General features: G+C 39.5%; 2 protein-coding genes across 2 annotated transcripts in view; one reads left to right on the forward strand and one right to left on the reverse strand.

Annotated features, from left to right (window-relative positions):
* The window catches only part of LOC131682643 (UDP-glycosyltransferase UGT5-like), an 82284-nt gene extending 56403 nt beyond the window's left edge, over nucleotides 1-25881 (forward strand). The window contains exons 2-5 of the mRNA XM_058964294.1: nucleotides 23305-23580; nucleotides 23635-24430; nucleotides 24485-24701; nucleotides 24760-25881. Coding sequence (XP_058820277.1) covers nucleotides 23311-23580; nucleotides 23635-24430; nucleotides 24485-24701; nucleotides 24760-25048 — 1572 coding nt within the window. The 5' untranslated portion in view covers nucleotides 23305-23310 and the 3' untranslated portion in view covers nucleotides 25049-25881. The remainder of the gene's footprint in view (nucleotides 1-23304; nucleotides 23581-23634; nucleotides 24431-24484; nucleotides 24702-24759) is intronic.
* Nucleotides 2905-4913, reverse strand: LOC131682641 (uncharacterized). The gene is made up of 4 exons (XM_058964292.1): nucleotides 4192-4913; nucleotides 3421-4140; nucleotides 3182-3364; nucleotides 2905-3119 (listed from the first exon to the last, which is right to left on the reverse strand). The coding sequence occupies exons 1-4, from the start codon at nucleotides 4911-4913 to the stop codon at nucleotides 2924-2926; spliced, it is 1821 nt and encodes a 606-aa protein (XP_058820275.1). The 3' UTR covers nucleotides 2905-2923.
* Nucleotides 25882-26642: the final 761 nt, after the last annotated feature.

Here is a 26642-nt window from a genome sequence, read left to right on the forward strand (position 1 = left end):
TTCGCTACATTTGTATTTGTATTTTAGGAAAGTTACGATGATGTTAAAATATAACTAGAAAGCTTGATCTATACATGAAATTTGATTTTTCTTCGTGTTTTTTACCACACAAGTTTTTACAATTTTTAAAAGCTGATCTTGTGCTATAAATATTTAGTTCCAGATATTAGCTCGGTCACGGTTTTCTGTCTTCTTTCTTCAGATCTTCTCAAATAAGTTTAATTGGATTCGATCACCTACTACAAATGAAATGACCTGATAACCAAGAAGGTTTGGTTCAATATGTAACATTCGATATTGATTGGTTGTGCTTAAACTATACGTAAGAAATATATTTGATTTATTATTACTATAAATGTACTAAGAAAATAAATATTTTACATCTAGTAGTATAGTCCTACTCTACAGTTCGTGCAACCCCATAGTGCTGCCCCTTGTAGTTTTTTTTCAAAAATCTGTATTTGTTGCCCATAAGACAGTTTAAAATCAACGATGCATTCTTGTAACTTACATTGATTTACATTTCAAGTTGTCTGGATCAGACAAGTATCAATCTGAATCTGGAAGAATCCCAATAAATCTTGAGTGTTGGTAGAACTGGGAACGCAGGTGGCGTCGTGAAAACTGTCGAATAGGGGTTGACAACAGCTTAAATCAACATCTGACGTTGCACCAAATGCACATGATCCATGACTAGCTTGAATCATCCATCTAGCCTAGACCAGACTTATTGTCCATTCACCTACAAAGAAACGCAAACTAATCTAGATAAAATAGATAGATAACATAAAACCAATGAAAGCATCATATAAAGCGCATAATTGTTGTTATTTATCAGTGTGCAATCGGGCTGTCTCAACAACCTATTTCTGCAACCTATGTGCATTAACTGTACACCTACCGTCTCTCCGTTGCACTTGACAGTGTGTGCAGTATTTTATGGTCACACCTACGACCGCGCACTCGGCTTCCCATGAGCGTTTTGGCGGCTCAGAGGCTGTCCTTCCATGTTGCTCAGGGGTACATGGTTCCTATACACATCCACGCATACATACGGGCTAACATTCATACATACATGCAAACTATTTGGCGCAAGTTTAGAGCATGTAACGTCGTGTCATCTAGTCGTCATCCTATGGAAAATCATCTTACCGCCTTGGAGTCAACGTCATATTGGCAAATTTCGCATTGAATCCGCTTCTGTCTCTTCCTAATCTCCTTTTTGTCTCCTAGGTCCGAAGCGGATCAATAGACTATTAATTGAAACGGTAAACATACTAGCAGTATTAATCCTTACTCGCGAATACTTTTCCTACAACTGTGCTGTTTCTTCTCTATCTTATAACATAACTCGATTATCCCTGTTCTAGTCAATATACGTATTAATTACATTATGGACCAGGCAAACCCTTAATTTTTCCATTATTATTATCCTGAGTAGCTATACCAGTGAAGGTATTTTAGGATTTCGCAAAAAGAATCTCTGCCAATAAAGGCATAAGAAATATTTATTCCCCATAAAGTTTTCTCGAACAGAATGTCCCCCTGGTTCGACTCGAACAGACCACACCGACCCGAAAGGGTTGCTTATCATTTCTGAGAGCCGGTGTGCTTGGTCGAGTTTAATAATCATAAGAACAAGTCCTGAATAATTAACTATCTCTTAGGTGCCAGTCCTGCACTCCTTTCCTGAACTAGCCTCATACTCACGATCAAAAGAGTCGACAACTAGTAGGATCCACATGTCCCCCACACAAGCAAATTGATCAACTTGCAAGTAGGAGCACATATCTACCAACCAGCCAAGAAGACTACCGAATCAATGAGAATGGACCATGCCAGTCGAAGGCCACAGGCCCAGCGTCATCTCGTACAGTGTCACCTCCTGGCAGACCATATAGACTCTGTCAAGATAGGAGCCTACAAAGCCTAACTATTCGTAGGTGCTAGTCCGTATAGATTTTGGTTTGCTGAAACGAAACAAGAAAAGCAAAATAATTGTGATTAGTTACGTAGTTATAATAAATAAGTAAACGATTTCTCATTTGTTGTTTCCTTGTTCGTAGTCCTCCTTCCTGTTCCTGATCTTTTTGGGCTATCGGCTTTCCGTTTCCTTGGCCGTCACGTTCTCTTGCACCGAGTTGCATATATTGTAGCAAGAGAAACAAATGAAGACAAAAAAAAATAAAATAAATGGACGTCTGCTATCTGTGCCTAAATTGATGTTTCTTCTCAGTTTTGCACGACCCAGGGGGAACTTGGCCTTGATTCCAATGGTCTGTCGCCGATGTTACGTGATATTCGTTATCTAATATTCTTTGTTTGGGGGCCATTCATAAACAATGTTGCTCATTTTTTATCCCTGATCCGCTGATACGTCTAAAATTCATTTTTATTTTTATCTCGTTACGTGATGCTCTTCACCTATTGACAATATCCGATATCATTAATGAATATGTCCTCTGGTGCAATATTTAGAGCAGACAATCCAATGAAAAATAGGATTGACAGGATTTTAGTGCGCTCTTGGCACCTTGTGTCACATCTTTATGTTTGTTATACGTACTAAGAATACCAAAGCATGTGATGTGATGACCGGAAGATTAGAGAATCAACTCCTCCCCTTCCCCCCATCATATAAAGCGCATAATACAAACAAAAAAAAGAACGAACTTCGCGACTGGCGTTATTTTTTTATTTTTCTAACGAATTAGTCTGGTTAGTTGATTTCATAAAAAATCGATCATTCAATGTTCGAGAACATTATAACATAAAACAAAAACGAAATATCAAAGAATTCAAAATAAGTATAACAAAAGCTTCCCCAACTTCGTGGTAAAAATTCAGTAAACCATCAAAAGCAATAATCTATAACTGCATAAAAGTATACCAACAACTGTCCCCTTTTCCGCAAAAAAATAATTCACTCCAACAGTGGTCTCAAGCCAAATTGAATCGTCAGGTTATCATCCTCAAGAAAACCTCCCTCGCGAAATAGTTTATAATGTGTGATCACACTCTGCCACGAGAAGCTTGTTCCTTTGGAAAAGTCAAATACACGATCCTCCCGGACACAATCCTCCTCGTACTCGTTGATCACTTCGATGAACACTTCACACCTATTAGTATTGGAAATAAGTTAATGTATGACTATAGCATATAGTGCAGTATTAGTACACACCTCTTCTTTGGCCCTTTCGCCCAACAGATGTAGGCGTTAACCGCCGGATTGCTGTTGTTGGCGAAATTGGGCTGCACGATCACGTAAACCGTAATTCCGTTGTACGACGTGATGTGCGGTGAATAGAATTTCGTCTCTCTAGACCAACGGTATATCTCAAAACTTCCGATAGCAAAAGGATTCCTACAAAAATGTTAGTCACGCAACCAGAAAGAAATCTTTCACAAACAATCACTTACATCGATTTCATCGCTATCTTCATTGTCTCAAGTTTGGCTTGCAGACGTTTCATATCCAGCGTCAGTTTCTGCTTGGCATCGTCCGTTGGTGCGAACGAGATACTATCAAGACTGCTCGGAGTGGTCGGACATTTTTCGGCGGCCTGCTTTAACTTTGCAATCTCTTTCTTTAAGTTTAATATCAATGTTTCGTACGATTCCTTCGCTAGATTTGAATCGGATCTGACACGGGAACTATCCGCTTGTAGGGTGACATACTGATCCTTGAGTACAGCTACCTCCACCGTCAAACGATCATTTCGTTTGCGTTGCTCGAGTAAAAACATTTTAACTAAACGATTCTCATCTGTGATATTCTCAGGACGGACTCCGATTCGTAGCTTCAAGTCTCCTTCGTCTGACAAATATCCACCAGCCTTAAGCTTGTCTATCGAAACTAGTTCACTGCGATCCATCGACTCGCGGAAGCTAAAGCTTGCACCGGTTATTTTCATTGTCGTCGGATGGGAAATTTCCACGAAGGTTCTAAACGGAAACTCGTCCAACACCTGATTGGGATACATCTCCAATCCAATCGTTGATGGATTTAGGTAGAAGGTCACGGTCCACTGGATTACATAATCATCCATTAACTGAATCAAAACTGGTTTGCCCTCCAAAACGAGATCTCCCGGGATATTTAGGACTATTGTTTGCAACTTACAAGCTGGAATAAGATCACTAAAAATAAGATGGTAAGTTGATGTTTCCTACTTCATTCATTACTCTTACCATTGAATATCATCCCAACGGATCGGTTCTACGCGCAACTGCCCCACATCCTTCAAAATCATATCACATCTTCTATTCAAAGATTCTTGAATATGTAAAAACTCGTTAGTGTTCAACCCTTTGATTTCTTCCAAAATCTTTCGTTGCTGTAAATCTGTTCGATCGAGAACTTCCTTAGTATGAAGAAGTGTTCGCTTTTTTTGTTCGGTTTGGGCCAGTATAATCGATGTCTGCTGCTGGACAAGCCGGTGTACATCCGTCAGAAGCTGCTGCTCCACTTCTTCAATCATTTTCAAATTTTCGTCTACTTGTCGGACCACGCTCCTATCGATCAGCTTTAATTGTTTTGGAATCTCTCGAAATTTTTCCACCGTTTCTAACAGCTTCTGACGATATACTATTTCCACACTGTCGATCGTATGCCGCTTGTGATCGGCCTGCATTATGAAACAGTCGCAACATATCAGTTTTTCGCATGTGAGACAATACAGATTCGGACTGCGGTCTGGGTGTAGTTCACATTTGTTGGTTTCTTCCGTTTCCGACCTTTGGCGGAAACACCGCGAGCAAAGCACGAACGGTGCTGTGAACAGCGAAACGCGCTCACTCGGTTCTTGAGAGCAACTGGTGCAGCATAGCTGCCCACACTCCTTGCACGTCTGACCTGTTCCGGTTGTGTCGGAACAGCAAGGACAAATCATCTGGGCAGCGTATGTAGACATTTTAAAGGAAGCAAAACAAATTTTCTCAACAAAAATTAAAAATATCCAGAATAAACACAACAAATCCGATTATTGACAAACGATGATTGCGGGTTCAATGTTTTACATCGCGTGGTGAGGAGATCCTGCACTGAAAAAAATATTGTAGCATGCGTCAAAAAAGTAATATATTTACGGTTACAACCCTGATTCTGACCTTGACAATTTCGACACAGATCTTTCATTAGGGCCTAAGTCGCAATGTACTCAAATGGAGAAAAATCAGTTTCAATATTCGGCGAAGGTTTTCTAAATGTAGTTTTTATTGTAGGTATAAATTACTTTATGACCGTGTTTTTCCGGAAGCATTTTTCGTTAAACCTTATGACAATATAACAAAGAATTTATTCCTATGTGCTTCTAGTGGGTAGAAACTAAAAAAATGCTTACGCCCAATTTGCATCCCAGTCGTGATTTCGCCCTTCAGCAACCACCATTTGCGGAAGGGCTAAACCGTGTACATAATTTTCAGAAGGGCGCGGTAAATGGGCTAAACTGACTCTGTCTTGCTGGGTAGGGCTGGGTAAATGGGCGAGCTTGACAGTATTCTTTTTAATAGGGCTCAGCAAATGGGCGCATAGAAACCCAATGTAAAAGAAAGGGCGCGTGAGTCTTTTCTTCAAATTTCATGAAAATATCGAAATATTCGAATGTTTATGTGCAACAACTATCGAGTAGACATGATCATAGTAGATATTGCTTATCATTTATATAACAGAACCGCCGTTTATTCTTTTATTTGTGAATAATAACCGTACGCCCGCTTCTGTCTAAAAATGTAAGTTTGGCCTTTATATTCCATATGAGAAGAAGGGCCTAAGTCGAAATCTCGAAGAAAATGCATGTTTCGCCGTTTTGTTTTCTTTAATTATACATCGAACTAAAAACCATTTTAACTAATTTTCACCTCAATCTTGTAGTATTTTTGTTGCATAATGTCGTAATAGTGAAAACGCAGTTTGTTTGCATTTGCGATTTAAGCCCTAATGAAAAATCTATGTCGATTTTTCATAACACTGATAAAATAAAGTACCCATTACTGCGTAGAAAACTACTCATTCAATAGAAGTGAAATAACCCACTTAATGGATAAAGAACTTGTACTCATCTAAGAGAAGAGAAGACGATTGCGTAGCTAATTTGATCCAGCCCTAACCTCAATATTGTCCGTGCTTTTCCAAAGGAGACGCTATACGATTATTTTTCGTCGCAATATTTCTTACGGGATGATTGACACTTTTATAAAAGGTGGTGCAATTTTGTGTAAAAACCTTACTGTAAATAAAACATAACTTTAGAAGAACAATTTTCAGTCAGTTTTATTGATAAATTCAGTTAAAGTAAATAATTAAAACATATTAAACTTGGGTAATACATATTTTTCAACGTTTTTGTGCATTAATTATCAAATGCTCCAATTCGATAAACGGTGCTGCTGAATCTATTCTGACTACTTTTCATACACATCAACATTTTATACAAATTGAATAAAAAATCCTGAATTAAAATAAAATTTAATTTTTTTTATGCAGCTAGTATCGGGAATTCTTGGTTGAGATACGATCTTTAAGGTACAATTATTTTTAGCAATTGTGAAAAGCATGCAAAAGGAATCTGGCAACGATGAACCACATACCTATCAGACATGACACTCGAGATCACCAAAGTGTTGCAGAATTTTACGGCCTATACCATACCATACCATTAAGCGTCCGCGTTTTGTTATTGTAGTTATTGTGCTAGATGAACTATGTTAGGAACAAACAAAAATAAACTGGTGCTATAAAATTGATTGTAGTAACCGTTCGTCTTGAAATCAAAACTTTAAGGTGATTTCTGCATGAACAAAACGAGGGTAAACTTTAGAGGAGCAATGTATGCATGAAGCAGTGGCCATCAAAATGCACCGCAAAGACGATGATTTTGGAAGAGTTCGCAATTAATTCCGCATGTTTTTTCTGCTGGCCATCAAATGAGAGTCGATTAGGAAGTTATTTGACACATTGTTAAGAGTTAAAACTAATCCAGTTGAAAATAAAATAATGAAAATCAAATGGCATTGTGTGGAAATATTCAATTTCAATCTAGTCAAACAAGCACTTTCCACAATCTTCAGCACAACCTGTGGGGTCCACATTACAGCACGGATCAAATTGTCCTCATTGCTTTCTGTGTTTAAGATAATCCTTTCTAGGTAACGTGACCTACCCATTGTTCAGTTTCCTCATATGGTGGAGTTGCCCGTAAAGAAGCCTCTACCTTTCCTACAATTCATTCATTTCGGAATACAAATTTAAAGGACTGTGACGGCGAAGCCCCGAAGGTATGCAGCACACAGCGGCGCGATCATTTCAGTCCTACCTGAATCTGTGCGGCGTTGATGAAACGGAAGGCAGAAAACTGTCACTTGGAAAAACACAGCAGCAGTAGATAGAATTAGGACGATTATTTTCTCTTTAATTTACAGAATACTTTATCTAACTATTTAAAAATTAATTTAAAACTAAATTTGCAGTGCAGTTTAACCTATTCTTAGGTGGCATAAAACTTAAATTAGTGGTTTAACCTAAAATTCTTACTTAGAGCTAAAACATGTGCACAATTTATCCAGACTTACAGACTAAATTCACGAATACTGAGTCAACCCTACCATTTGTTAAGCTGGTAACACCAAATAATTGTAATTAAACCAATCATGAAAACATGCAAATATTAAAATTTCACTGTTTGCAGTTGAAGCATTCCGTAACAAAAGATCCGGTTTGCTGTCTTAATTTGGAATTATCACACACCCCCACAAGGACTAATCTGACTTCCGTTTAATTGATGTTTGTTGTTAGGTGCATTTGCTCATAATAACTACTTACGCACACCAATGCACCGTCATGTCAAACGGACAGATGTATCAAACAGATGATATAGTTTAAAGAATCGCCACGAGGCGGCAATAGTGTGCCAATTTGAAATGATGATCACGTTTTATTCAGTGAACTGTTCTCAGTGTCATGTCTGCACGCAAAATAATTGTCCATGTTTGATACAACAAATCATTTCTTTATTTTTAATCTAAAAATTTTGTTGTGTTCAATCAAGGAATTGATTGAACCAAATTACATTTTTGGGTTAGAATAACCAAAATATCTATTGAATCAATCTTGCAAGTTTTATTACCTGTGATCTTCGAAGGTCAACAAAATTATTATTTATTTCACAAAAAGATAGTGATTGAAGCAAAGTCTGCTACTGATTGATTCGAAAAGACTCATTGCATAATTTCAAACCTTGATGTATTGACACGAAGAAATGAAAGTTTCTTCCAACAAATGAAAAAGTTGTTCCCATGTGCTTCTCCTACTGAAGAAAACGGGTTAATCGCATTAATACTGGATCAGGAGAGTTGGATTCCGGAAAACCCGAAACCATCCTAAGTTACTGTCGGATACGTAGTGCGATGAGTTTATAATTGAATTCGATATACAGCGAGCATTTGGGTGCTTCACAAAGCAACGAACTGAAAGTAAGCAACGGTACTATTATTCCGTGAGTAGACCGTCGTAGTATTACGTGTGGCAATAAAAATTGGGTTTCTACCAGCGATACGTAAGCTTCTTTAATCATATCTTTGGCACAATGTTCATTCCAAAGCAACGTTTTGAGAGGCATGTTGTTACCCCACAGCAAGAAGGTACTACACAGATTATTATCTCACAGTGGTAAGTCGCTTCTCGCATCAATGAAGTCTTGTCTCACACAGTATTTTTCCAGGAAACGGAAGTTAACATAAAACAAAGTTCTACCTTCCCGTCGGAAGCATCTATATGAACGCTTGAATGTATGAAAAACTACGTCTATATGATCTGATGACGTTAGAATGACACAATTCTAAATCTTCCTGCTCTATTAGCGGCCTTCAATGGACGTGATTTCGTCGCCGAACACCAGAAAACGGTCGTCAATCATTTGATCGTGATTGTAAACAGAAAAGACCTTGGGAAGGACATTTGTGACGAATACATCTCTGTACTCGCCTAGAATAAAATTGAATCAAAGATGAATGACGATGTAACTGGGGGATCCCTCTAAACGGAACTCCAAGTTGTTTCTCCAGGCAAAAACACCTTTAATCCTGACGCGAAAAAATGGTGGTATCGATGCTTTCTAATAATCGTCTTTAGCACGAGCCGTACAAAAACGTCTCGCAGGTACAGTAGGATATCATGAATTCTATCGTGAACAAACCGCACAGTGCTTACCGATTATTAACTAAAGCAAATCGTGGGTTTGTTCCTAGGACTTTGTTCCATTTTACTTTAGTTAACCTCTCTCCATATTTTTCTTTCCAGCGATAGTCAACACATGCGCGTACGAGTAGATTCAGATCACGCCAACCTTTCAATATCATGGGTCACAATTTGCAGCTTTTTGTACAAGCGTGTGCGGATTATTTCCTCGTCCTTAAGTAACAGGAAACCAAAACCACATATTCTGTTCCTCAAATCGGCCCTGTAATCGATGGTGTCGGCAGACGAATCGAAAACTCAAATGGCACTCCATGGACTTTCAAAACATTACACAAAATAATATGACGTTTATCGGAAGGGTCAAAGGTCGGTGATGGGCAGCATATGCCCTGCAAAAAATAAAATTGCATTCACTCCCTGAAATAATGCTAGTGAGTCAATAAAATTGCTTTTGCTTCAACGCTTCACATGCATTGATTCAAATAATTAATACTTTTAAAACAATAAAGGTAGAAATTGAACTAACAAAATGATTTTTTATTCAACATTTGATATGCATTGATTCAAATATTGTTTGCATTTAAAATAACAAAACAAACATATTGAAACAACAAAATTATATTTTGTTTTGGTGTTTTATTCTGATGAGATCAACATAATATCTTTTAGATTTGACTGTTTTCCATGTTTGATCTAATAAATTTTTCAGAGCGATTTCAACAAAAAAAATTATTTAAATCAGCATATTTTTTGATTGAACACAGAACAACTTGGAAAATTTCATTCGTAACCCAACTTTGTACCGGGAAACAAGTGCTTTTTGTTCTCTCCGGTGTGGTTTAGTTTTTTCGGTGGTACGAAGGTGCTTGCTGTGGCAGAGGCTGCAGTAAAGCATTACTAATAAACAGTCCCGCGAGTGATAATTGTTACCTGCGATATCAGTTAAAGTAGTGCAGTGAAGTGCGTTACTAAACATTTTTCTTGCCTGAAAGACGGCTTTGTTTAGACGAGCTATATCAGCTCTAATGTGTGAAGGTCACGCGGGTGACGAATAAAACAAACGAAGGATCAATTCACCTACCAGCTCGTCAGGAACCAACTGGTGAAGTGTTTCGTTTTTTACTTTTCTTATCGATTTTTTTCTTTTTATTGCTTTTGATTTTTTATTTTGATTTAAGTTAAACAGTGCGGTCGAGCGTGTTGCTCCCGCAACAAAATGGAACAAACAGAAGGATCACCCTCCGAAGAGGAATATTATGAAGAAGAAGAACGTATATCTGATACTGAGACAGATAATGTTATGGTCGATCCACTTCCCCCACTTTCCCCCAATGTCTCACAGCCCCCCCGAGTCAAGGTTTACCAGGATGGATCCGCTGGTCCTTGGGTGGTATACTTTCGGCCCAAAAATAAACCGTTAAACAGCATAACTGTTGCACGGGAGCTGACAAAACGTTACTCGGCCGTAACCGAGATTAAAAAGGTTCAGTCAGACAAACTGCGCGTAGTCGTTACTGACTTGAAACAGGCCAATGATATCGTTAGAAATAGCCTCTTTACGCTGGAGTATCGCGTCTACATCCCTTCTCGTGATGTGGAGATCGACGGTGTGGTAAGTGATGCGGGTCTAACTGTCGATGATCTGATGAATGGTGGGGCTGGCCGCTTTAAGGACCCTAACCTTCAATCAGTTAAGATTTTGGAGTGCAAGCAATTGCACTCAAAGTCCATCGAAGATGGTAATTACTATCCATCAGACTCGTTTCGCGTAACCTTCGCCGGATCTGCACTTCCGAGCTACGTTGAAGTGGGAGGAGCTCGTCTACCTGTACGCCTGTTTGTACCGCGGGTCATGAATTGTTCCAATTGCAAGCAGCTAGGTCACACGGCCACCTACTGTAGCAACAAGCAACGGTGCGGTAAATGTGGGGAACGCCATGCGGATGATACTTGCAGTAGCCCTGCTGAGAAGTGTGTTTACTGTGGGGAGAATCCGCATGCACTTTTGACATGCCCAACGTACAAACTTCGCGCGGATAAACTGAAGCGATCCGCCAAAGATCGCTCCAGACGCTCTTACGCAGAAATGCTTAAAAGAGCTGTTCCACTTATCTCCGAAAACCCATTCGCTCTCTTGCCAACTGACGATAACGCCTCTAACGACCCTTGCGAGGGGCATTCTTTGGCTCCGCTTGGAAACTCTAGGAAAAGACCTAATCAAAACTCACCTGAACTTCCTCGTAAGGGTCCTAGGTTGTCCCAAACAAGGGTACAAAATAAAAATAATTCATCAACTGGAAGGGCTGGTACAAATCCGAAGATAATACCTCCTGGTTTTGGGAAATTGAGATACAACCAGGAGTTCCCAGCACTCCCCGGGGCACCAAAAATCCCAAGTGCTCCAATTTTACAGTCAGAAACTCAACCTAAAACGGGATTCCTTAAATTTTCTGACATTGTGGACTGGATATTCACAGCTTTCAACATTACCGATCCTATGAAAAGCTTGCTGGTTGCTATTCTACCAACAGTAAGAACATTTTTAAAACAGTTGACTGAACAATGGCCCCTCCTTACAGCGATCGTATCCTTCGATGGCTAACTTATTAGACGGAATCAGGGATCTGATCACTGTTTTACAGTGGAACTGCAGAAGTATTATCCCCAAAATTGATTCATTAAAACACTTGCTAAATTACAATCATTGTGATGCATTTTCCCTATGTGAAACATGGCTAACTTCTAATATAAACCTCAACTTCCACGATTTTAACATTATCCGCTTGGATCGAGAAGACTCATATGGGGGGGGGTACTTTTAGGGATCAAAAAGTGCTACTCCTTCAATCGAATCAACCTCCCTTCGACGCCAGGCATTGAAGTTGTCGCTTGTCAAACAACAATCAAAGGCAAAGATCTTTGCATTGCTTCTATTTACATTCCTCCTAGGGCCATGATGGGATATCGAAGATTCTCCAACGTGATTGAACACCTTCCCTCGCCCCGCCTGCTTCTTGGAGACTTTAACTCTCACGGTACGGGGTGGGGCTGTCTATACGACGATAATCGATCTTCGACAATTCAAGACCTTTGTGACAACTTCAATATGACAATTCTGAACACAGGGGAAATGACACGAATTCCTAGACCACCTGCGCAAGCAAGTGCACTGGACATATCTTTATGCTCGACATCACTACGGTTAGATTGCAAGTGGAAGGTAATATCTGATCCCCACGGTAGTGACCACTTACCAATTGTAATTGCAATCACCACTGGTTCAAGACCATCGACACCAATCAATGTTCCCTATGACCTCACACGAAACATTGATTGGAAGAGCTACGCTGCTGAGATATCCAAAACTATCGATTCAACACAGATACTTCCCCCGGAGGAAGAATATAAGTTTTTGTCCAACTCGATTCTCGATAGCGCGATTCAAACTCAGACGAAACGAGTACCCGACGTGAACACCCAAAAACGTTCTCCCAACCCGTGGTGGGACAAAGAGTGCTCAGACGTGTACGCGGAGAAAGCTGCCGCGTATAAAACTTTCCGGAACGACGGGTTAGTTGCTAGTTATCGAGTGTACGCGATATTAGAAAAGCGAATGAAAAATTTAATGAAAGCTAAGAAACGCAGTTACTGGCGCCGGTTTGTCGACGGGTTAACAAGAGAAACATCGATGAGCACTCTTTGGGGCACGGCCCGACGTATGCGAAACCGAAACAGTACTAACGAGAGCGTGGAATATTCAAACCGTTGGATATTCGATTTCGCCAAGAAGGTTTGTCCGGATTCCGCCCCGGCACAGAAAATCTACCGCGCCGCGTCGCCTTACAATACCGCGAACGAAACACCGTTTACGATGGTGGAGTTCTCACTTGCTCTCTTATCATGTAACAATAAAGCCCCGGGGCCAGATAGAATTAAATTCAACTTATTGAAGAATCTGCCAGACTCTGCCAAAAGACGCTTGTTGAATTTATTTAATAGGTTTCTTGAGGGTAACATTGTCCCACATGACTGGAGACAGGTGAGGGTCATCGCCATCCAAAAACCAGGAAAACCAGCCTCCGACCACAATTCGTATCGTCCGATCGCAATGCTGTCCTGTATCCGGAAGTTGTTCGAGAAAATGATCCTGTTTCGGCTCGACAATTGGGTCGAAACAAATGGCTTACTGTCAGATACACAATTTGGCTTCCGCAAAGGCAAAGGGACGAACGATTGCCTTGCGTTGCTCTCAACAGAAATTCAAATGGCATATGCTAACAAAGAGCAGATGGCATCAGTATTCTTGGATATTAAGGGGGCTTTCGATTCAGTTTCGATCAACATTCTTTATGAGAAGTTGCACCAGCATGGTCTTTCGCCAATTTTAAATAACTTTTTGCTAAACCTGTTGTCTGAAAAACAAATGCATTTCTCGCATGGCGATTTATCGACATCACGATTTAGCTACATGGGCCTTCCCCAGGGCTCATGTCTAAGCCCTCTCCTCTACAATTTTTACGTGAATGACATTGACGAATGTCTTGTCAATTCCTGCACGCTAAGGCAGCTTGCAGATGACGGTGTGGTCTCTATTACAGGTCCTAAAGCCGTCGACTTGCAAGGACCACTGCAAGATACCTTGGACAATTTGTCTGCATGGGCTCTCCAACTGGGTATCGAGTTCTCCACGGAGAAAACTGAGCTAGTCGTATTTTCTAGAAAGCGTGAACCAGCGCAACTACAGCTTCAATTAATGGATCAAACTATTGCTCAGGCTTCAACATTCAAATATCTCGGGGTATGGTTCGACTCTAAAGGTACCTGGGGATGTCACATTAGGTATCTGAAACAGAAGTGCCAACAAAGGATCAACTTTTTCCGTACAATAACTGGAACATGGTGGGGTGCCCATCCAGGAGACCTAATCAGGTTGTACCAAACAACGATATTATCAGTGTTGGAGTACGGATGTTTCTGCTTTCGCTCCGCTGCGAACATACACTTCATCAAACTGGAGCGAATCCAGTATCGTTGCTTGCGTATTGCCTTGGGTTGCATGCACTCGACCCATACGATGAGTCTCGAAGTGCTGGCGGGCGTTCTTCCGCTGAAAAATCGATTCTGGGACCTCTCATATCGATTGCTCATTCGATGCGATATTCTGAACCCATTGGTGATTGCAAATTGCGAAAGGCTTGTCGAGCTTAATTCTCAGACCCGATTCATGTCCTTGTACTTCGATTACATGGCACAGAACATCAATTCATCTACATATAACGTCAACCGTGCTCATCTCTTAGATACTTCTGATCCAACTGTATTTTTCGATACATCCATGAAGGAAGAGATTTGTGGAATTCCGGATCATATTCGCCCACAAGTGGTCCCAAATATTTTCTATAACAAATACCATCAAGTCGACTGCGCCAAAATGTTCTACACTGACGGATCAATTCTCGACGGGTCCACAGGCTTCGGTATCTTCAACGAAAATCTTGCTGCCTCATTCAAACTCAATGATCCTGCTTCAATTTACGTCGCAGAATTAGCTGCCATTCAGTATACTCTCGGGATCATTGACACCCTGCCCTCAGACCATTACTTCATCGTTTCGGATAGTCTCAGCTCCATTGAGGCCATCCGTGCGGCGAAGCCTGGAAAGCACTCACCGTATTTCCTGGGGAAAATACGGGAATATCTGAGTGCTTTATCTGAAAAATCTTACCAGATTACCTTGGTTTGGGTCCCGTCACATTGTTCTATTGCGGGCAATGAGAAGGCGGACTCTTTAGCCAAGGTGGGCGCATTAGAAGGCGACACTTACGAAAGACCAATTTGCTTCAACGAATTTTTCAGTATCTCTCGTCAGAGGACGCTCGATAGTTGGCAAACCTCATGGAGCAATGGGCATCTGGGACGGTGGCTACATTCCATTATCCCGAAGGTATCAACGAATGCTTGGTTTAAGGGGTTGGATGTGAACCGGGACTTTATTCGTACGATGTCAAGGATCATGTCCAACCATTACTCGTTTGACGCGCATCTCCGTCGTATAGGGCTTGCTGAAAATAATCATTGTGTTTGTGAGAACGGCTATCACGACATCGAGCATGTTGTTTGGCTGTGCGCAGAGTACTGTGTTGCCAGGTCCCAACTAATAGATTCCCTTCGGGCCCGAGGTAGATCACCCTATGTGCCAGTCCGGGACGTCCTGGCAAGCCGTGACCACCCCTATATTTTTCTTATCTATATCTTTTTGAAAACCATTGATGTCCAAGTTTAATACATTTTACCCTCTCTCATTCACAGTAGAATCTCACCAACCTATCCCTGTATCTACAATATGGCATTGCTTCACGAGTCTTCGGTGCACACTCTTCTTGATAACCGTCTATCCAGAACATCATGACATACCGCACATGCAGATGATATAGAGTGCCAATAATTATCCGAAATATCGACCCTCCCCTCGCCCCTGCGATTACAGGCTGGAAACTACAACACTACAACAAAGTGTGCATATCCGCCACAATGATCAATCAGCAAACGACGATGTCAATTACACAATATGTATCCCACTTCCTACCTTTGTCCTTTACTTACATAAGAGGGGAGCAAGCCGCCCCTAAATACGGCTTTCCCTTCCCCCACTAACATGTGACATGTAATATAAAAAAAAATGAATTATCGGCCTCGTTAAGCTACAGCATTTGGGCCTAAATAAACGTATTTTAAGATAAAAACTTGGAAAATTTGTTGTTTCAACCTTTATAATATTTGAGAATAAAAATTATTTTTCTGCGTGGTCTGTGGTAATACGTTTAATGGCCCTTTTTGACAATAATGCAATTGTGCCTTTCTCATTTATCCATACTATAATTTAATGGCTGGTTACGTTCAATTGAACATTGTGGAAATGTCTTTACGATTACGGTATTACGATTGTACCGTAGAGTGACAGGAAAAAATTACCCCTATCGGCCCACCCCTGATTCGATTCCTAGTCCCACCAGGAGTACTTTCACCAAATTCGAAGCAAATCGGACAAGTCTAGCTACCGGACCAACATGCCTGAAGTTTGTATGGGATTTTTCGACAATTTACATGGAGAAAACCCACTAACTCGCATTTTTGCCGCTAGGTGGCACTGTATGTTTCGTATTATCACTGTGTAAGTGAAAATAAGAAAGATAATTTAATTGTCTATAACCTTGCCGAAGACTGCTAGTGAATTCGGCTTTGTTAAAAAAATTTATTAAACTTCTAGTGAAGTGATGTCTGAGTCAGTTTTGCATGGGGCTTAGCCAACGACACGACTAGACACTGGAATTTCAAAACTGCATCGCAAATCTGACTACCCCTCAGTGACTCAGGTAACTGGTAATGTCAAACATGATTTTTGGTTAGAAAATGCATGAAACTACCAACACTGAAAAATCTGTTGTTATTTTTTCCGAATAACCTCTTGCATCCCTTGGTTACGCAGGGAAAAACAAATACACGACAACAATGCAAATCTTGATTTTTAAAATGTTATAATAGTCTGGTTATTGCGCTAATGTTACTACTATTTTCAGCGATCAAGATACGACTCATGGATAATTCGCAGATCGGGACCAGTTTGCTGAAAAACATTCTCTTCGATAACGCTCAAGCTTTTGAAAGAAATGCTAAAAAGGTTTCGCCACTAACCACAATTGCTACCTGCTTTTGCTGATGAAATTATCTGACATCTTCCCAGTTAAACCCATTCCGAACCGGTTCGGAATTTTGAATGGAGTCAGTATGGATTCCAACTCAATCGTTTTCGGAATCGGTCGTTGCATTTGAGTTGGAATCTATACTGACTATTCAGGAGTCCGAATAAAATTTCGAATGGTTTGACCGGGTTGGACTTTCACAGCTTCCAAAATTCCTGCCAACACGCACCAGAGTCCTACTGATGATCGTAGTACCCTCACCTATGTGCCTGCATTAACTGGCCGTAGGTATCCGAAGCTGTAGTGTTGAAAATTTAAAACAGAGCTCCCTGGAGGTCGAGCCCATTTTTAAACGATTACCTGCGAGATTGATAAGGGTAACCTGGCGACCCGGTACGTGATGTCAGACAGTTCGAGATTTTAATTGATGTTTATCTTCCAGATGCCATAAAGCTGCAAGTTTTATCTTCTACTTTCCCCGGTCATCGTTGTCCGCCCTCTCACCCTTGTGCTTGATATTGTTACTCCCAAACCAAACCCTCCCACCCTGCAAATTTATTTACCAGGCATAATCGGGCTGTCAACAATTTTTTCGGCATTCGTCAATCGGGCTACCTTACAATAAACAAATTAGAATCTATTTTTTTTAAATTTTAATTCCAAGTCAGTAGTTTTTCGTTAAATAAAATGCCAATCTGCATTCGTAGTCCATAATAATGTTAACAAAACTCAATAAATCCTCATTTGCCTATTGAAATTCTATCGCCCTTCACTGAACGATTCTCTCACTCCGTGAGTTTTCCTGGTATGTTTGAATCGGTCCGGTCTTCACCCAGGGAGCCTGATTTGTCAACGAATCGAATTGAACCTACGAAGCTCTGAACATCAAAGCGAAACATTTGCTTGCTTAGAGTACGAACCTATTGGTTCATGCAAGTTCATCAGTACTTTCTGTATTTGTGGGTGGAGTGTGCAGGATTTAAGCCAGAAATTATTCGAATGAACACATTGTTTTCATGAAGTCTCTTTTTGAAAATACATCCATTTTAATTTTTCTGAAGCAGTGTATAGCTTACATACAAGTGTTTATAGCGTTTTCGTTTTTAGATAGTTCTACACCGATATAATGCAAAAAAATAGACTGAAACATCTATGAAAGTAGGATGGGTTCCCTGCACTTTCGCAAGTAGATGTTAAACTAACATTCTTTCCCTTCCTCGACGATTGTAAGGACGTGGCCAGGTGTACACCGTGATGCTTGTTCCACTATAAAAAACGTTATTCCCAAATGTTTTTTGCGACACGATAGCCAGCAACGATTTGTGCAATCGTATATGCTATGCTATGCTAAATAGATAGACTGGTTACACCCAAGTTTGAATGAGTGTAGCAGCGACTACACCGGTGTAGTGCACTGTTAAAAACGAAAATGCCATTAGTGTGCACCTCATCAATCGTACGCATACGGAAGCTGAGGATTGAAAACACCACTCAAATTTGACGATTGAATGAAATAAAGGGGCGTAATAGATATTGATAGATCGGACGGAGGCAGTGGTGGTAATATTCTGTACTCCATCGTGTAGCTACCACCGATTTAACAGAATAAAACGTAGAAGGTATTTATTTCGGTTTTGTGAAGTGTAGGTTACACGTCCGAAATCTCTTCCGCAGCGACAACGCCCTGGGACTCGGTGAATAAAAGAGGCCTTGAGTGCCCGCTCCAAGACTCCCATACCAGGAGTCGGAGTTTTGGCGAGTCCCCGTCTGGGACACGCATTTCAAGAGCCCATTTTCAGACCGCCGTTTGTTTTGGGTTAAAAAATGTTTGTGCGGTGAAACAGCAGATCAGATCGTTGTTTGCTTCAATGTTTTCTTCATCATCCGACCGAAGCTCACCGCACTCCATCAGGTCATTTTACCAGTGTTCTCCGATGCCTGAGATACCACTTGGGAGATTCGACACACTTCTGAAGTGCAAATAGATACTGTATTTTATTGTTGCAGTCAAATTATTTACACTCATTATCTGCGGGTGAGTCGTTTGAGTGACCTAGCTTGTTCGCTCATCAAATTGGTACTAACAATGGCCTGGAAATTTATATGTTAAACGAATAATATGTAATCTATTAAAACATCTACCTTCGTATTTGTATCCAGTGATTCCCATTTATTCTACTTTTTCTCCGAATAGCGTTAGAATAAGCTGTAGAGAAAATTTGCTTTGTTTTCTTTTCTGCTACGGATTATCGATTGCTAGGAAACGCATATCAATATTTTGCAAATCAAGGCAGTGTTGCACGAGAAATTTATTTTTCGTAATTTCCGAGGGGTCTCTCAATGTACTGGTAACTGCTGGTAAATCACTCGGACACTTTTTCTTGGGTATTTTTCATTAAGTTTCAGGTCGTGTCGTTGGCTTAGCAGTGCATGGTTGTGTATCAGTACTCGATTCGCGCAAACTGAACATTTTTTTGAAATAACTGTAAGATTTAGCTCTATGATATGTTCAGAAAAATTGTAGTAAATAATACGAGCCATGTTTTGGTTAGCACATTTTAGTTCCAACTGTGACCGCATAGAGGGCGCCAAAACTAACTTTTCAAAGGAAAGAGATAGAAATTTGGTGTCTTCCACAAAGTTGTAGAACAGGCATTTTGCAATAATTCTTCTGAACATCTTGATATTCTCGTACGGGTGAATGACCTATAAGGTTAAAACCCGCCCCAATAAAATCAATCAATCAATCAATCTTGATATTCTATGTCTCTTCTATGAAAAGTTAGTATTGGCGCCCTCTATGCGGTCACAGTTGGAACTAAAATGTTCTAACCAAAACATAACTCGTATTATGTGTTATAATTCTTCTGAACATACTATTGGGATAAACCTATCGATTATATCACAAAAATGCATTTTTCGTGGAAATCGTGTACTAATACACAACCATGCACTGCTAGGCTCCATGCAAAACTGACTCAGACGTCACTTCACTAGAAGTTTAATAACTGTTTTTAGCAAAGCCGGATTCACTAGCAGTCTTCGACAAAGTTGTAGATAATTAAATTATATTTCTTATTTTCACTTACAGTGATAATACGAAACATACAGTGCCACCTAGCGATAAAAATGCGAGTTGGTAGGTTTTTTCCGTGTAAATTGTCGAAAAATCCCATACAAACTTCAGGCACGTTGGTCCGGTAGCTAGACTAGTCCGATTTGCTTCAAATTAGGTGCAAGTACTCCTGGTGGGACTAGGAATTGAATCAGCGGTGGGCCGATTGAGTTTTCAAAAAATCATTATTTTTCTGGGCAGTCTATTGTACCGGTTCATATGAGAAATTACTCTGTGACCGCAATAACCAACCTGTAACTCCGGAACCAAAAGTTAGAACTGAATAAAATTAAATAGCAGTTATTGGGGGTATTATGTCTTTCATTTGAAGTTTTCAAGTTTGTCAAAATTAGTTAAGAGTTCAAGTTTGTCAAAAAAGTTAAGGTTCAACTGAGAAAGCCTTCTTCGAAAACGAAAAAAAATGTTTTTCGCTACCGCTACAGCGAGAAAAAAAAACTGCTTCAAAGATGGACGCTTTTCTAAGCTTTCTTAGTTGAACCTTAATATCAACTCATTAGACAATAAAGTAACGAGAGACTTTTTTCCTTTTTTATTTCGACTATCTTAGTCACATTTATGAAAATTAGAGCCATAGTACTCAAGTGAGAGCAAGGATGTGAAGTAAACAGATCGGAAAACTAGAAGTGGCAGGGTCATTAGAACAGGCTTAATATCGTACGGGCTTAACTTTTGTCTTCCGCTAATGAGGGTCGAGCTTAGGCAGCATAACTACGAATCGCCCGAGTTCACCAGCATGTGTCCTGGTATAGACAGACAAGTCCGTCGGTTGTCACGGTAAATGATCAATGTCTTTCTAGGCGAGGATTTGTAAATAATTGTTTTAACGGATGTTCGGTTTATATATCCGCTAATCGAGAATATCGGTATCAACTTCCCATACAAGCAGGAACTATTTTTTAATGAGTTTTCTTATTGAATTTGTATTTTTTGTATCAAATGTCTTTAAAATGTATCAAACGTAGATATTTTATGTTAGATCAAAAAACATTTTTTACCGAGATTGGCTTTTTGGGACTCATAGCACATTTTTAAAAATTCAATATTACCGTGGTTGTTTCGAAAAAAATCATAAACAATTTCTGGCATTTAGATCTTTTGGGCAAAAAATATCCTTCCTACACGTGGTGCGAATAGTAGGGGAGAGTGGGTACACTTGATCCCACTTTTGATTTTTTCACATAACTTTTAAATGAAATAAAAGTTTTCAATGCAAATATCGTCATTTTGCGGTCAATTCAAATTGTAAGAGCTGTGAATAATATATAAATCCAAATACCGTGTCCTGTCAGTAATATGAACAGTTTTGAAAATCATGTTAAAATGAAGTTTTTGTTAAAACGTGTGACTTGATCCCCTGCCTACTAGTTCTAATCAATCAGCATACTATGACTAATAGAAGCGAAAGTTAAGCTAACCACCTAGCTTGACAAAATAACTACTAAGACTACCTTTTTAGATGAACGACTAGCTTTAACACCAGCAGAAAGTGAAGCCAGATATTTGCGGTAAATCAGTGCTGTTTGCCTGCCTTTTCCAAAATTCAATAATTTATATCAAAATTTATTCGCGAAACAAACATTTTAGTTTAATTTATACTATCGGGTACTTTATGTAAGTGATTATTTCTATTCCTATGCATTTCGGAAGTGTGTGTGAGAGTTAATGATAGGGATCAAGAGTACCAAGTGTTGCAGGGATCAAAGATACCTGCTGTATGAGGTGAACGAAATTAAGTTTTTTTGTAGAAGTTGTGTAACTATTTCTTCGAAAAACGTGTTTCTATAAACAAAAGCTCTTATAAAGTAATTGTAGTTGAAAATATTCACAAAAAATAAGTTGTTCAACGAGCTCATACAATTGTTAAAAAAAATCGTAAAAATATCTTCGAGATGAATTTTAACCTATATTTTCAAAAATATGAAACAACTTTTCCAGAACAAATGTAATACATTAGATTTGGTTTTTAAACATAATAAACTACCAAAAAGGTCATTTTCTTTTTATATTGTGATAATTTTTTGGGTTTAGATTGTGTGATATAGAAGGGGAATCAAATATCCCCAAGGATCAAGTGTCCTCACTCTCCCCTACCCTTCTTCTTCCACCAAGTGATCGTGGCGGCCAAACTGAGTCTCAAACCGCCGATTACTGGTTCTGATGGTTCGAGTTTTCGATTCAGCCTTTCTTCTTCTACAAAATTTTATAACTCAAATACTGATTTGTATACTTGTATATAGTTGTCATGTATAATAAAAAAATGAAATATATGCATTTGAAGGTTTATAATGAACATAACCAAACATGAAATTCCAGTTTTCATGATTGTGAAAGGCACAACTGGCCCACTAGGTGGATTAAAATAGGTTTTTTTCTGCAACCATATAAGTAGTTGGAAGTACCACGTATTTCTTTTCGGTGTAGGGTATTTCAACTGAACTGAAATCTAGAGTGTTGAATCTATTTTCATCTAATTCTTATTATCGTACTATTTATCGCCATACCTAACTTAAGCTTCTATAGTTAGGACAATGTTAGCAATCGATGCTCAACGTTTTTACTCCGATGGAAGGGTGCAAATACGTTTCTCCCAAAACACAATTTTTAGTGTCAGGCTTTTTGGTTCGCAAACCAGAAAACTATTTCGGATTCAAAATTCTCACCAGCAAACCAGAGCTTCTGGACTTGTCTTCCAAGACATCACTCGGAACATGCCAGTTGCTTAGTTTATACAAGACGTATCACTATTTGGATTTAGGATTGAGCGTTCAACTAGTGCTAATTTTGGTGCTAGTTTAGATTTATCATCTAATTGGCACCAAGATGGTTACTGATGAAGAGAATCCGAAACGGTAAAAACTAATTTTCACAATTTTTAGTTCTTTTGTTATTGAACAAATTAATTTATGAGCATTTCATCTATTATTATTCGCCGAGTTATTAATGAAATAATTCGACGCTCTCCTTAATAAGGTCAAAAATGCTCATCAGTCTACTGGTTTTGTAAAACATCAATTCTTGTAATACATTTCAGTTTCATTACACCTAATAAATATAACCAACTAACTATTTACTTCATTGATGATTATTGCCGATTCCCTTCTATTCTATTCTCGAGAAATGGTATCACCCTTACGTAAACATGCTCATCGTCACCGTTCGACTTCGTTATCACTTTAGCTTATCATATTCTTCCTTTCTTATAGTAGCCCCTTCTTTTTCACTACTCACGTTTTATTCATCCAAGCGAGTAATATTGCCAATCATTCCACTTGCAGTTAACAATGCGTTGCAGCACCTCGGCGATTTCAGCTGTTCTTCTACTATGGACCATTTCGGTGCAGCCTGGATTAACTCATCGTGTGCTGGGACTTTTCCCTCACCCTGGTTTAAGTCATTTTAAGGTGTTTCAGCCAATTATGAGAGAGCTCGCACAGGTCGGTCATCAGGTGGCGGTGGTCAGCTACTTTCCGAACCTGGACGAACCACATCCCAACTATACGGATTACATGTTCGAAGGGCAGGATATCTTGACGAACTCTTTGAGTTTGAAGGTATGGATTGTTTTTATTTTAAATCAGGCAAACTAAATAGTGATTTATTTTCAGCACTTCACTCAACGCAAATTCTGGCACAATTTCAAAGAATTCTATGAGTTGGCTCAGTGGGGATACATAACATGCCATTCTGCGCTCAATTCGGCTGCAATCGATCGTGTTTTAGAACTGCACAAACGAGAACCGTTCGATTTGATCGTGACGGAATTCTTCTCGACGGAGTGCATGCTTGGTTTAAGCTATGTGCTTGGAGTGCCTTTCGTGGGTCTCAGCAGTTGTGCCCTGATGCCATGGCACTACGACCGAGTCGGTTTGCCGGATAGCCCCTCGTATATTCCATCGGAGTTCAGTACCTTTTCGGAACGGATGAGTTTTTGGGAGCGGTTTGAAAATTGGTTTGTTACGAGGTCGGTGAAATTATTGTATCGTGCTGTAGAGTGGAATGATAATCGTTTGCTGGCAGCCAAGTTCGGTCAGGGGATTCCAGATGTTCGAGATATTGCTAGAAACACTAGTTTGATACTGGTCAATCAGCATTACACTTTGAGTGGAGCTCGACCGTTGGTTCCGGCGGTGGTCGAGGTAGGTGGTGTTCACATAAAGGCTCAGCAGCCCCTACCTGCGGATATTCAGGAGTTTTTAGATGAATCTTCTGAAGGAGTTATAGTGATATCGTGGGGTTCTTGTATAAAAGCATCTACGTTACCTACGGTGAAGAGGGATGCCATTTTGAGCGCCTTACGCCGGTTGCCGTTGAAAATTCTGTGGAAGTGGGAAGATGACAATATATCAGATCTTCCGAAGAATGTGGTTCTGAAGAAGTGGGTTCCGCAGCGCGATGTGTTATGTGAGTTTCATTTCAATATGATGCGTGAACTAATTAATTGAAAATTGCTTATAGGTCATCCGAACGTTCGTTTATTTTTGGCACATGGTGGATTACTGGGCGTATCGGAGGCAGTCCATTGTGCGGTACCGGTAGTCATAACGCCTATTTATGGCGATCAGTTCCTAAATGCAGCAGCTCTCGTGAATCGTGGAATGGGAGTGATTATGCATTACGACAAAATTGCCGCTGAGTATGTTTACAGGAGTATCCAGGAAGGTCTTCGGCCGGAGTAAGTAGAACTTTTTAATTATGAGAGTTTATATCTGATTGGGGTGCATTTTTTTCAGAGCACGAGCGGCTGCCGATGCAGTGTCGCAAGCCTATCGCCATAGAGCACAGACGTCTGTTGAACTATCGGTTTGGTCTATCGAGAATGTGATGAAAAATGGACAGCGAAGACTGGACAAATCATACGGTAGCGAGCTGCCAATTTACGTTTATTACTCGTGGGATGTTGTGCTGGTGTTTGGTTTGCTGGTTTTTGCTACCATCAAGGCTTTTGTCATCATTTCTAGTCTAGTGCTAAAGGCGTGCAGTCGATCGCTGAAAAGTGATGGTAAAGTGAAAAGATCGTGAACATTGTAGAGCGGATTAATGTGTGGAATAGGCATATGAATATATTTTTAATTTTTTTCTATCACATGCACTTTTGCATAGTTGGTAAAGCCGTGACACTGCGGAGTTTCTCGGAACTTACTTTCATTTCAACAGATTTCGCAGCTAACAGTGTACAGGGCAATTAAAGGGCACTACTACGATCATACTTACACTGAGAATCTTTCCTGGTTGGGGCTATTAAAACGACGACTGGTATATAGGAGCAGCACTAGGAGCAGATCACTTGTGATGCATTTTGAAAAATCAGCGAAATTAAATGCATTTCTTTCCAGCAAAAAAAAATTCAAAATGTATTTTGCGTTGCGTGTAAGACGTCAAAACCCTACAAAAAACTAGCCCTATATTCAACACAACGTCGAACAAAGTGGATCAGCGTAGGACGATTGTTAAACAAACTTTTATACGTGGGAGTACAAAGTTGATGCAAAGATGGAAATTAAATGCATTTTTTCTAATTTGATGCGAATTTGATATACATTCCTAGAGTGATCTGCCCCTAAGAGCAGCACCTTAACTTTGTACTGCCACACTAGGGCATTATTAGTTATTTTCCTAATATTCAGAATTATGACGAATGCATCTTTTCTAGCAATTGTAAAAAGAATACGATTCTTAGGTCTAATTGTAATTTGTTTATTGAGGGCTTAACCCGGGTGATCATTCGCCCGATTCATATGTCTATTTTACATTATGCTCTATATGTTGTAAGATAAATGAATACCTCAATACAATATAGCAATTTTAATATATGGGGCAGAAGAAAAAAATCTACCTAGGAATAGGTAGAAAGCCGAAATAAAATACTTTACATTATTATTTATTATGTTTCTATAATTCATATCCACATTGTGATATAGGATTCCAAGACCTTGTAGGTAGTAAACAACTTGGTAAAAAATTAATGTGTATTTCATGCGGGATTGGAAAAGGTGCATTCCTCTTTAGGCTTCGGATAAATATAACTTGCCTGCAAATGTATAAGCGAAAATGTTGTAAGCAAGGTATCCTGCTATACAAGTCGCTTATTTCATTCATATCATTCAAGCTGGCATACAATCTAAATTTTATTTGCATACTTTTTGGCGTCAAATCAAAGAGGTTCGTATACGATCAAACGCATATTTTAAAAATAGTAGCAGTTCTTTTTGATCGATTCTTTGTTCTGTAAATCAACGATTGTAAACAAGCTCTACCACGAGATTAATACCTTGAAGGATAATGAACTAATTTTAGTCTTATTAGGAAGGGTGCTGCACTATTTAATTAATTACTCGTCCTACAATTGATGGAATGCATACAGAATAGGCATCAATGTAGTAACAATAATTGGCAAAAAAGGGACATTTTGTACAAGCGACTCCAATTGATTGAGTGGAAAACGAAATTGCCTATTGCTAATCTCAAACTCTGTATGTACAGATAGAGATGTCAGTATGACGAGTTCTAGATTTTGTTCAAAATGTAAAGGGTCAAGCCCGTAGCCAGGATTTTGATTCGGGAGGGACTTAAAAAATTGAAAAATAATGGAAATGATTTAACTCTGATGCTTGCA

This window comes from Topomyia yanbarensis, chromosome 2 (assembly GCF_030247195.1).
Source record: "Topomyia yanbarensis strain Yona2022 chromosome 2, ASM3024719v1, whole genome shotgun sequence".
NCBI lineage: Eukaryota > Metazoa > Arthropoda > Insecta > Diptera > Culicidae > Topomyia > Topomyia yanbarensis.